General features: G+C 44.5%; 1 protein-coding gene across 3 annotated transcripts in view; it reads right to left on the bottom strand.

Moving 5' to 3' along the window:
* Positions 1-3,563: 3,563 nt before the first annotated feature.
* The window catches only part of FLT3 (fms related receptor tyrosine kinase 3), a 44,220-nt gene continuing 35,391 nt past the window's right edge, over positions 3,564-12,392 (bottom strand). For 2 of the 3 annotated variants that reach the window (XM_054813415.1, XM_054814216.1), the window contains 9 exons: positions 12,214-12,324; positions 10,021-10,174; positions 9,531-9,661; positions 9,016-9,140; positions 8,537-8,659; positions 7,790-7,901; positions 7,605-7,704; positions 6,089-6,194; positions 3,564-5,089 (listed from right to left, as the gene is read on the bottom strand). In XM_054813415.1, the coding sequence (XP_054669390.1) occupies positions 4,955-5,089; positions 6,089-6,194; positions 7,605-7,704; positions 7,790-7,901; positions 8,537-8,659; positions 9,016-9,140; positions 9,531-9,661; positions 10,021-10,174; positions 12,214-12,324 (1,097 nt within the window). In that variant the 3' untranslated portion in view covers positions 3,564-4,954. Of the gene's footprint in view, positions 5,090-6,088; positions 6,195-7,604; positions 7,705-7,789; positions 7,902-8,528; positions 8,660-9,015; positions 9,141-9,530; positions 9,662-10,020; positions 10,175-12,213; positions 12,325-12,392 lie in introns of those variants that run through there. The other variant, XR_008575698.1, reaches the window with a different exon arrangement.

Here is a 12,392-nt window from a genome sequence, read left to right as displayed (position 1 = left end):
AGCAAACCTGTTCAGTCACAGTTTGTTGTTTGCAAGTTTGAAGGTTTCAAAGGCCATACCTGTGCACATCCCTGCAGGGCCATGGTGTTTTGTGCATATTTCACGCTAGGCTATGTGGGAGTCCAAGGCAGGGAGGTGCCAAGTGCTTCCTTGGCCTGGCAGGGAGCAGGCTGAGGGTCCCACATGGGACTTTTCTTTACTCTGGGGCTGTGAGGCAGAAGAAGACTCTTCTTTCTCCGTGGGCAAACCTGTTCCCTCCAAAACAAACAAAAACCCCCTCAGTCTTCGTGGCTCCAAGGAGAAACTGGTGCCTGACTGCTCTCCACCACCTCTTATTTGCTCCCAGCTGTCTTCTTTTAGTTCCTGGGAGGGAAGAAGAGTCTCACCCCATTATTTTCTGGTCTGAAAAGAGGTCCCAAAAGGAGTGAAAGGTAGGGCCAGGCCCAGATCTCAGGGCCCCAGGCTCCTGGCTCTGGCCCACACTGCCATCCTCTGGCCTCTCCCTTTACGGCTCAGGTCCTGGGGACCAGCCCAGGCCCTGTCTGGGATTAACTCCACAGCCCCTCTGCACCCAGGATACCCCCAGCCTGCTTCCCCTGCCACAGGAGGCTTTTTCAAAGGACATCCCAGTCCATGTCAGGTAGGTAGTCACTTCTCCAGGAGAAATACGGTGGAAACTAGAGATAGGCATCTCCTTCTTTTTAGAATCTGAAGGGGTGGCACTGGTGGAACTGAAGGGCTGTGATTAGAAGTAATGTCCAGGCTTTCTTCAGCTGGAAGACAGTGATGTTCCCATGACATAGGGCATGGAGGGCAGGGAACCCAGGAAAAGGCACCTCTGGACACATATGGGCAGCCACAGCTAAGTGCCCAGGCTTAGCTGCAGTGCAATGGATCACGAGTGGGTGTAGGCAGCACATGGCAGGAGGAGTCACTGTCAGGGTCCCCCATGGGTTTCCATCCCAACTAAGCAGTACCTAAATGAACTGAATCCCACCCCAGTCTGTACGTGCCTGTGTGGAGGTGGCCACAGAAGCACCACCACCTTTCCATGGTGAGGACCTCTCTCCAGAATACAGATCTTCAAAAACCCTCCTCATGTGAGACCTGATCCATACCATACCCAAGGCCCCAAGTGCCCCCCCCCCCACCCCTTCTGCCAGGAATGTTGCTCTATCAATTTTTCAGCACAGCCATAAAACCCTAAATTTTAATGTGGCAGTGACCTGTAAAACAGGATCCCTGGCCTGAGCAGCCCCCCTGTTTTATCTTGTCCACAGGAAGTGTATAGGGAAGCATGAATCCAGCTCAGGTCTCAGACAACCTGGCTGGAAGGCACTGCTGCCCCACCTCACCACAGCCCAGCATCAGGATGTTCCTCAAGGGTGAGAAGGAACTAGGCTCAGGTCCTACCTCTTTCTGAAGTGATTTGTGGCCTCCTCAACCACAGGTCTGGGTGGGTCTTTTTGTGCCTCTTTTTAAAGATGTATTACTTTACATGGCCTAATTAATTAGCCATTGATGGCAGAGGGAAGGAGGCAGTGACTCAGTAGTGCAGCAGTGCATTTAGCTGGGAAGAAGGAGCCCTGTGCCGCTGGGTACTTCCTCTAGCTCAGTGTCTGGGAGAAGGTGGTTAAGATCTGGTGTGCCCAGCTGCACAGTAAATGCCCACATCTTCAACCGTATTTCCCAGCGGAAGCGTGGGTTCTTAAAAATGACGTATCTGCAAATGGCTCTGTAGCAAATATGACCTTGGATTTCTTCATCACCTTTCACCTATCTCTGTGAAAATGTGGACCGAAAGCCACTGCTAGCCTGCATGACACTTCCACTCTCCTTTTGAGGTTCAACACAAGACTAGCCCCAACTTCTCCCAGAGAGACCTCAGAGAGCCCATCACAGATATCCCAAACCTGACAGTAAGACTTGTGTTGGAGAAGCACATCCATTTTCTCTTGAGCCTCCTATTTTTTTAGTGTCTGCTGCCTGTGACACAACGGTTGTTTGGGCAAATGCCCTGAGGGAAGGGGTGGACTGGTTCACACTGGTACCTGGCTCATCCCGGCAGTGCTACAAGGTTTTGGCTGTGGATTCCCTTTGACAGCCAGATGCGCTGAAGTCCGGCACCCTCACCCCAGCCTCGCTCCCCCGGGTCTGCCGTAGCTCTGGTCCAGACACCGCGGCTGGCTGAGGCCCTTCTGCTAAGCACCAGCCCGGCTCCTTGCCACCTCTCCATCACCCGCTCCGGCGTCAGGCTACCCGGGAGCCGCTGCAAGCCGCGGCCGGGCGGCACCGCGGTCGCGGAGCTCCACCTAGTGCCGGCTCCGGCGGCGGGACGGGGACCGCGGCCTGCCGGGGGCATCCCGGGGGCATCCCGCGGGGAGGTGTCCTAGGGACCGGGCTGCAGGCTCCGCGATGTGCTTTGGCAGGGAAAAAGGGAAAGAAAATTAGGGTCGATTCCTCAGCGGGTCTTATCTTTCAGTTTGGCTTGTCAAATATTTCTTTCTTGTTCTTCCTTTCTGTTATTGCTAACAAGGAAAGCGTGGTGTCCTTTGCTACTCAGCACTTTTAACTGACCCCAAACCCTTCTGTTCCTCTTCTTCCCGGCTTAATGATTACTGAACCTTTGTCAGTCTCTGCCTAACTTAATGCATCTAGCTTAGACTAATGGCATCTCTGCTGGAGGTCTTCAGACAAGCTTAACTCTCTCCATTCGCTATGGGCAGAATTCAGCACTTTCTCCAGAGAACTTGCTCCTGGAGGCATAGATTAGGAATCCGGACCCTGTGAAGAGAGATGTGGGCATTTTCCTTCAAAAATCATGAAACCGCTCCTTAAACAACTGTGGTTCTGCACAAACCTCAGGAATGGACCAGCACTTTGCTGAGTTGTGTTGGAAGCATCCTGGAAAGGAAATGCACTCCTAAAAGATACTGTTTTTCACTGAATACCTCCTGTAGTTTTGTTCCATCCCCCTCTGCTGTGTGGAGAAACAGATGCACAACCCTCCACATGTCCAGCCCTTACAGGAGGGCCTTTCTCCTGACTGTACTTACTCACAGGGTGCCATGTTGCCTGAGCTGCTTTTCACTTGTGCATCACGAGGAGTTTGTGTCAGCTCCAAGGTTCTCTATTTGCATTTATATTCCCTGAGTCTCGACTCAGTAGCAATGATGGGGCCAGATGACCTCTGTCCAGTCCTTTTTTAATCTTGTGGAAAAACATTTGACACAACTCCCTGGCATGTTTTACAGCACATGGGATTCCTATCTGCTCCTCTATGAGCCAAGTTCACATCTGCTTAGCTTTCAGGGCCAGCTAGGCTTGGATGCAACCAGTTCAGCGTTAAGCTCCTCTGGATCTAAAGGCTGAAAACTCCTGTCTGCACAAGACACTCAACTCCTGCTTTCCAGCCAGTGCAGGCTGTGTGTTAACAGTGCTGAGCAGTGACGTCTTGTGGCTGACCACTTTGAAATTCGGTCATGAATATGTTAAAAGTCATATATATTTTCCAGAAAAATGTAATGTTAAAGTTTTATTTGTCTCTTTACATTTCCAAATTATTCTTCAGCAGTTTCTATCTCATCACAATTCCTTGCTAATTCAGCAATGTTAACAAAAATATACAAATAATAACCACTGTATTACAATATTAATTATTTTCAGACAATGTTAGTAAAGAGCAGCTCAATTTATGTGATAGCATGTTCTATCCAAACAGTTATTCATTTATAAGACTTGCCACTGGAAATCCTAACTGCAGTTAGCACCTTGTAAAATGTAAAAGAGAAGAAAACTGTTAACCAGTATATTCCCATCTTGATTCACTGTGATGTAGACAAATGTACCCTGTTAGTCATTATGAAGCCACATTTACAAATCGCCAAACCTCATCATGAAAACAACGTGTCTTTTTATCTATATTAAAAACCTGACAAGCCTCTGGTTATTGTCCCAGGACCCTGGGAGAAAGTTAGAGAGACATACTCTTGTTTTACTGCAGCAGGGTTCATGCACCCAGGCTGACTTTTGGGAATTGGGAGTGATGATATTACACTCCCAAATTGCTACAGAAGAAAATTTCTTTAAAATTAAACATATTTTATTTAATATTAAAACACACAAAGCCCAAAGAATAGAATTAGCTGTAACTCAGTTGAAGTGAGACTTGCAGTTGGGGACTGCCACCTGGATTTTCTAGACCAGGGAGGCAGAAGGTCATCTCCAAATATCACTCTTCCTGCTTGGTTTAGCTGCTTATTTTAGGTAGAAAGGGGTCACTCACTGTAAGTGCCTAGCAGGTGCAAAATGTAGCCTGGATGACTAGAGACCACTTGAGTACCTAAAACTCAACGAAATGAACTCACCTGAACTGGTCACCTATTGGGAACTTCACAGCAACTGAGATATTCAGGACAAGACAGTTATACACACTCAAATTTATAGTTCCTTGTAAAACAAGGCTGATATTTTAAAATTTGGGCATCTAAAGTTGCCTACTCCAATGGCCTTTTTTTTCCCAACACTCACTGACATCTGGAGATGAAGATGTGAGTAGCACTTCTGGAAATCACACCAGTTCTCTTCAGATGCATAGTCCCTGCTTATAAACATTGACTAAAACCCCATGGATTTTCTTGTGATTGCTTGCAATACGGCAAGAACAGTTTGAATTCAATGCATTGATTAGACACTTTTTACATAAAACCAGGAAAAGACATCCAGTTGTAGAGAGACAGCAAAAAGACCATTGCTTCTGTCTTGTGATACATGTGTTTGCTGAATTCAAAGAGATGAATTGTGTCTTCTCCTCAAAGTAACACAAATATGGACTGGCCCATAAGAAATGTGAATACAGCAGCAGTTGGTAACATTTTGTTTTCTTAGTGGTGATACAAAACGTTTATGCTACACAGAGTTTATGAAAATACTGAGATCACATCCAGAACCCAGATTATTTTCCAACCTGAGAGTCTTCATGCTGGAGCACAGTTGGGGATAGCAGCGATTCCTCATCCTTGCTTTCATGTGGTTTAGTTTTGATGCTGAAATTGTGTGTAGAACCATTTTTCTTCATATTCTGGTAAACCTAGAATTGGGAAGAGGAAATAAAAGATATCTTCTGTTATTACTTACTGTACTTGGTAAACTGCTTTTCTCCCCGTGAAGCAGGCACTTGTAAGGTACAGGCCACCTCCTCTTGAGGCAGAATCATACTCATATCTGCCCATTACTTCCCACTGACTCCAAAGGGAGTCCAGACACTGCCTAAACGAGATGGATCTTATCCAGCCAAAAAGAGCTGGGTTGAGGAAGGGCACTGGACTGCGAAGGAGGATTGTTTTTCTAGGTACAGTGCTTTGAAGTTGCTCATCAGTTTGCCTCTAGGCTTGGCAGCTCCTGCCAGGCTAACAGCCTGCAGAGAGGCTCAAGGCTGCAAAGGCACGAATCATTCATAGCTCCCCAAATCCCAAAAGGTCCTTAAGGACACTGCACTGGGAAATACTGTCTGACCCAGAGTGGATACCCAGGTAGGAATCGGTAGTTTTGAAAGGAGTTGCTTATCCTCCCTGAGGAAGAGATCTGGTAAGGACAGAATATGACTTCCTCAGATCCTGTTCATTATTTTGACCTTTGAGAATGACATTCAGCTCTCCGTCTGTGAGGATGTGGCAGCACATACCTATGGTGGCCCCCCATGAGATCCCTGCAGGCGGCCTGGGCTCAGCTCCCCTCCCATGGCAGCTATCAGAATCACCAAAGCCAGCATTGGCTTCTGCCCAAGGGAAGCTCATTCCCATAGCACAGGCTGAGAGATTTCAGCCTTCCAGTGGGAGGAAAAATATCCTCATCAGGAAGATCAGGATTCCTTCTGATAGCAGAAAAAAGTTCCTCAAACTCTTATATAGGTCCCTGGGGAACAGCTCCATAACACAATGGCACACTTGAATAGAAATCAGAAGACTATTTCTCAGCTCACATGGGGCTACAAAAAAAAAAAACCAAAAAAACCAAACCAAAAACCAACCAACCAAACAAACCACCAAAACCAAAACCCCACATTTTTCTTCTTTCTATGTTTACTTACTGCTCCTTCTGCCTCAGCCAGCTGAGAGGCAAGAGAAGAAACCAGCCAAGAAAAAGTGGGTCTTTTTCTGGAGTCAAGGGCCCAACAGAGCTGCATCAGTTGGTAGCTGCAGGAGCAAAGAGGTGGTACAGAAAACATGTTAGCTGTTGGAGTCTCTGTAAGGGACTACATGGAAGTGCAGAATTTGGATGGAAATCACGGGGCACCAGAATGATTTTAGAGAAAGAGGTCAGATTTAGCACATTGCACCAGAGGAAAAGATACAGAAAGATGAGGGAAAAGGGTGGAGAACATGGCTTTACTGGAGTTCTTAGCAAAATCCTCCTTATAGGACTGGGGCCAGGAGGGCACATACTGGCATGCTAACCTTGTTTTCCAGTTTCTGTAAAGAAAACGGTAGGAAGACAATTGCTGTGTGACTCTGGGGCTGTACCTGCTCCTTGTAGACTCTATAGTCTTGAGGACAGTTTTCACAACAAGTCTTTTTGTGGAATCTGACATCACAAAAATCTTTCTGAAGTTTAAACACCACCTTAGAGATTTTACAGTTTCATCAGGGACCAGTGCAGCGCCTATTTGCTGAAGTCCCTTGCAAACTTAGCAGGTCAATAGGTTGTTCCCTGACATTCATAAGGCCTGCAGCAATCTTTCTTGGGTGAATCTGTCAGATTCACCTGTACCTTTAATGACATTACAGCCTTTACATGGAGAGGATAAGAACAGTATAGCACCATAGCAAGGCACTGAGTCCCTAGGCCATCTGTGAAATGTTTGCCAGAGGAGTTCAGGCGACCTGAAGTCCTTCCCTGTCCTCCATGCTCCAGGTCTCGTAGCTCCTCATCACCTTCTTCTCTTCTCTTCTCTTCTCTTCTCTTCTCTTCTCTTCTCTTCTCTTCTCTTCTCTTCTCTTCTCTTCTCTTCTCTTCTCTTCTCTTCTCTTCTCTCTCTTCTCTTTTCTCTTCTCTCCTCTCCTCTCCTCTCCTCTCCTCTCCTCTCCTCTCCTCTCCTCTCCTCTCCTCTCCTCTCCTCTCCTCTCCTCTCTTCTCCTCTCTTCTCCTCTCTTCTCCTCTCTTCTCTTTCTTTTCTTCTCCAAAGATTTAGTTAATATCCAAAATTAATATGGTATAATATTGCTTTTGCAAAAAGAAAGAGAAAGAGAAAGAAGAAGGAAAAGGGAAAGGGAAAGGGAAAGGGAAAGGGAAAGGAAAAGGAAAAGGAAAAGGAAAAAAAGAAAAACTCCGTGATCTGAGAACAAGAAGTTCCCTGGAAAGGAAGGCACAATTAAATGTAGACAATAAATTAGTCCTTTCAAACACAGATAGCCTTTACTGTTGATCGTTTCTGCTGTAGGACAAAACCTACATGATCAAGCAGCCTTTTTCAGAGTTAGAGGAAGATCTCACCTTTTGTCATTTTTTTGAGCAAAGTACAGTGTACAATAAAGAAAAGGTCATACCATCAGTGACCTAGTAAATAGAAATTTCCATGCTGTGCATTGTTCAGAAAATACACTTACACATCTTTTGTAGCATAATATGGTCGGTCCATTTTAAATCCACTTTGTATTAATTTATAGAAGTTTCTATCAACCTGAATACCAGGATAAGGATTTACACCTGTTGAAAATATCAAATAATACGTGTTAATTCAGAAGTTGCCAAAACTTTTGTTTGTGCTCTTTTGTTGCGTTACAGAACATACCCAAAGAGAATATTTCCCATAGTAATATTCCATAAGACCAGACGTCACTCTTCATTGTGTATGTCATCTCAAATAAGCTTTCAGGAGCCATCCATTTAACTGGTAAACGAGCCTGTACAGACAGGGGGAAAGGAGGCCAGGTCATGCTGTGACACAGGCTTTCTAGGTGTAGTTCGCACTGCTTGAGTAGGACCAATTAATGTTTGCTATGTGAAAAGCTGCGCCTCTCTTAGTATCCCCTTTAATTTTCCCTTAAAGAGAGAAATAGGCACTTCTAAGGAGCCAATTCATCTCATCCATTTTAGATGACTGTTTTAGGAGGAGATGAGCTCAGCCCTAGAAGAGCATCCTTTTCTCCTCTGACTTCCAGAGTGAGTAGCTCAGATGGAGATATCCACTCTGTACTTCTCCATACAGCCAGAGGATCTGCTGTACCCCACACATCTACTATTGTCCCTACGCTGTTATTGTCCATACCAGTAAACAATTCTCAGCACTTTCCATTGATGAATTTCAGTATGCTTTAGAAAGGACATGAGTACCATCTCATTTACAGTACTAGCTTGATTAGGTTAATTATAAGCTAAGAATCTGAATTTGCCAAGAGCAGGAAAAAGTGAGATTTCTGCACTGTCTGTACAGATATCTACAAACCTAACAAGGAATTCGAAAATGAAAAGCTTTACTTTCTTGGTTCCTCATCATTCTTACAATGGTATGAAAAATAGAGAGCACTCACGAACTTACGTTGCCCCTGACAATGTAGTTGGAGTCATTCACTACATCTCTGGCAAGGCCAAAGTCACATATTTTCACCACTTTTCCATGGGTCACTAGTATATTCCGGGCAGCGAGGTCTCTGTGAATGCACTTAGAAAGAAAGGAAGGGTTAATGCTCTGCAGCGTTTGGTAATAGGAGGAGATAATTCCCCCGTTTTGCACCGAGCTCTCTGAATTGCTGCTTCTTTCCACTTAAAAGAGTTTGGAGAATGAGCAAGCTGGACAGTCCCCGGTTGCTCATGGAAAGGGACAGGGCGAGAGCAGGCAGAAGTGTGCAGCCACTTCTTCTGACTGAGGCCCACGTCTAATATTGCAATCCAGTCTTTCCCATACAGCTGGCGAAGGAGGTATAGTTCAAGCCTGCCACTGTGTGGCTCTTTTCCTCAATCTGCCTTTTACAGACTGACGTATTTTCTATCAAAACACTTTGTTACCCCTCACCATACCGATTTGGACTCAAGAAACTCCATTCCTTTGGCAACTTGATAAGAGAAGCAAAGAAGGTCTTCGAAAGTAAGCACGTTAAAATCCTCCTCTTCATCCATCTGTCTGCTTGCATGCTTAATTTTATCTGTAAAATATAACCAGGAGTATGAGTTTTCCATGGGTTTCTTCACTCTCTGATTAATTCTACTGACTGTTACAAGGTTTTCCACATGCTCCTACCAAGAACTACATCACAAAGAACATCTTTCTTTTGCATCCTTTGCTCAGATGCAAGATAAAGGAAAGGGTATTTTCATACTCAAATACTGTGTATGGCATGACCAGAAACATAAGTGTCTGGTCTTAAGTGTTAAGTGAATCCTTCTCCAGTAAAGTTTCTGCTGGGAAGGAAGGGAAGAGAGACATATGATAGAAAGGGGCCTCCTGTGTCACTGCGTCTAGTCTGATTAGATCAATAATATAATAAATACAATAATAAGACCATTACTAGAGATAAAAACAATTATTTTCTTACCTTCCTCAGAACACAACACAATCCCATTTGATCCAGATGTCACATTCATGCTTTGACGACTTTGTGTGATTTCAAATTCATCCTCCCTGCATACAGTTGTATTCACACCGTACTTCAGGTGAGTTCCCTTCCTGGAGTGGGTGACACGTTTTCAAAGGTTACACACAGCGGATCACACAGTTGTCTACACATAAACTGTTTTGCAGTGAAGAAGCATGATCAGTTATTGCTATTAAAAATCTGGGCACAGACATGAATCTTCTCAAAACTGTGAAGAGAAATAAGGGATTGCTTACCTTTGGCAGTTCAGTGAGAAAACCATCCTAAGGAGAATCAAATCTCAGTTCTCCCCAAGGGATTGCTTGTTAAAGTATGTGAGGGCACATTCTCAAGAATTCAATAATTTCACCAGTTTAAAGCATATCTGAGAATGCAGCCTAAAAAGACACGGTAGCTTTATAAAGTATTAAACTATTGCTGAATGCTTTACCTGGAATTTTGGTGGAAATGGATATTGTGGTAAAAGCTGAAGTTGTGCTGTTTAAAAATATCCATCAGTGTCCAGTGAAACTTTTCTCTCTTGCTCCTTAAGTAGTTCAGAAGGTCACCATAGCAACAGTATTCAAATATCAAGTAGATTGGTCCTGAAATAGTTGGAAATGTAAACACCGCCTGCTATCTATAGCACTCTATCCATTAAAGCCCTAATGATGCCTCATCTCCTCCCAGGACTAATCTATATTAAATGTCTCAAGCATCTTCCCTTCCTGGGTAGATAACCTGCACTGATGGGCAGGTAATGTTTACTGACTGTAATTACTGACTGTAACGTCTCTTTGGAAAGTCTGTGTAGCTGATTCTTTCCTGTGGTGTATCTTCCAAGGGGGATTGCAAATGTCTATGAAGGCACAAACATCTTTCCCCATACCAAATGGCACTGGGGAGGACAGCACAGGCTATAAAGATGCAATGTATTGTCTAAACCATACATGGCTCAAGCAAAAGATGACCTCTGCTAATCATCTTGATGGTCAAAATTGTTATTGTTTGCCCTACGCCCTTTCATTTATCTGCACTCCCTTCATGCTCTAGAAATATCCTTTTGTTTTCGTGAAGGCCACCTGAGACCCAAGTATGTTTGCTGAGAGGACCTATAGGAGGGAAAGACCTTACAAGGGGATGAGTTTGAGTGGAGCACTGGGCAGGCCACTTTCTCGAGAAAGGAAAAAAATACCTCTAATTCCTGACCAGGCAGGCTCGGAGGTAAGCCATGACCAGCCTGCAGGAGCAGAGAGAACGGCCCAGGGGGAGCTCAGAGTGGTCACACATCACCCCTGCAAAGTTTTACACTGGCGTCACCACTTCTGGCTCAGAAAGATCGAATACGAATTTGTGGACATTGCTGCCAGAAGGCCCCTGTCAAGCAAGGTAGGGCACACTGTGAAAAGCCTGCAAAGTCTCTCAGAGGATGGATGTGAGGTCTTGAGAGCCACGTAAATGCTTCTGAACACGGGACTTGGGTAAGGCTGGAAGTGTCCCTGCCCTACCTGGCCAGGCTGAGCAGGTCTCCCCTGCAGGTCTCCTGCCTACACCATCACACTTGCTGAATTTTCCAGAAGGCAGTGGCAGCCTGTATAGTTTCAAATCAGCTAAAGCCACCACCCATGATCTGGTTCTCTGCTTTCCTGTTATGTCTCAAATGTCTTTGCACGACAGTATTGTTGTTGATGCAAACTCGGGAAACAAGAGTTAACTGTTATCTTTGGTCTTTCTGACTTAATAAATATCCATGGCAGAAAATCTGTCAAGTTTTTCAGTGGCAGGTGTTACAGCTCATGATATGGGCAAACACTGGGTAAACCTTGCCCTTTCCCCACGGCGATCTGGTTTTTAGCCTCTCTCCACCCGCTCCTGTTCACTGCTGAACTGGCCAGAGAGGGAGCTCTTGGGACAGGAATACCCACGGATGTTGCCTCAGTAATATCACCAGTCACACAAGAATTAATTAGTGATAAAATCTTGTCACTTTCATCTTAGCCCATCTTTGCTTAGTTCTTTCCATCCTCAGTTTATTTTTACATTCAATTCTTTAAAAAGTTGTCTCTTTTTTCATTATTCACTTCTCTTCTTTCTTTGGATGTCTCCCCCCACACCTGCTCTCTTTTCAATTTTTCTTTCCTGTCTAGCCTTTAGCCATTTTCCCCTTTCTTTCTACAACTTCACTGTTTGGTGAGCCATATGATTTAAAAAAAAAAAATTTCTTATGTGAACAGAATCATGTGGATACAAAGATGCCTTACACCAGATAAGCTTTTCCTTTTTGCTTAATAAACTGGCCTGTATCAGTGCCATCACCATTGCAACAGGAAAACTTCTTCTATAGGACGGCCACTGTATCACTTCATGCAAGTTTGATTAGAAAAGACTCATTTCTGTACACATGCATGGCCTTAAATTTGATTTAATATTCATCTTATTTTGGGCCAGCGCAGAACAGCAAAATTGGTTGGGCAAAGACAGGATTCAGGGGTGAAGAGGAGAACAGCAGCCTGAGGAATAGGTGATTAATTATGGCGTGGATATTTTTAATACTGCTTTCAGTAATCAATTTTTGATACTTCTTTTCTGTTCAGGAGTCCTCATTAGTCTGAACAATTTTAATTGGTACCTTTCCATGAGTTACCTGACACAGTACAAGCTCCTAGTAGGTTCACGATATTTTCATGGCTTCCAATGTGAGTCATCATTTTCAGCTCAGACATTAGAGCATCTTTTTCTGAAGTATCAGGTTTTTCTGTAAAAGTAACACAGATTTGGAAATCTCCAGCAAAGAATTAAAAATTTAAGTGGTTGCAATGCTTT

Source organism: Grus americana, chromosome 1, assembly GCF_028858705.1.
Source record: "Grus americana isolate bGruAme1 chromosome 1, bGruAme1.mat, whole genome shotgun sequence".
Lineage (NCBI taxonomy): Eukaryota > Metazoa > Chordata > Aves > Gruiformes > Gruidae > Grus > Grus americana.
This window is presented reverse-complemented; position numbering and strand designations above follow the sequence as displayed.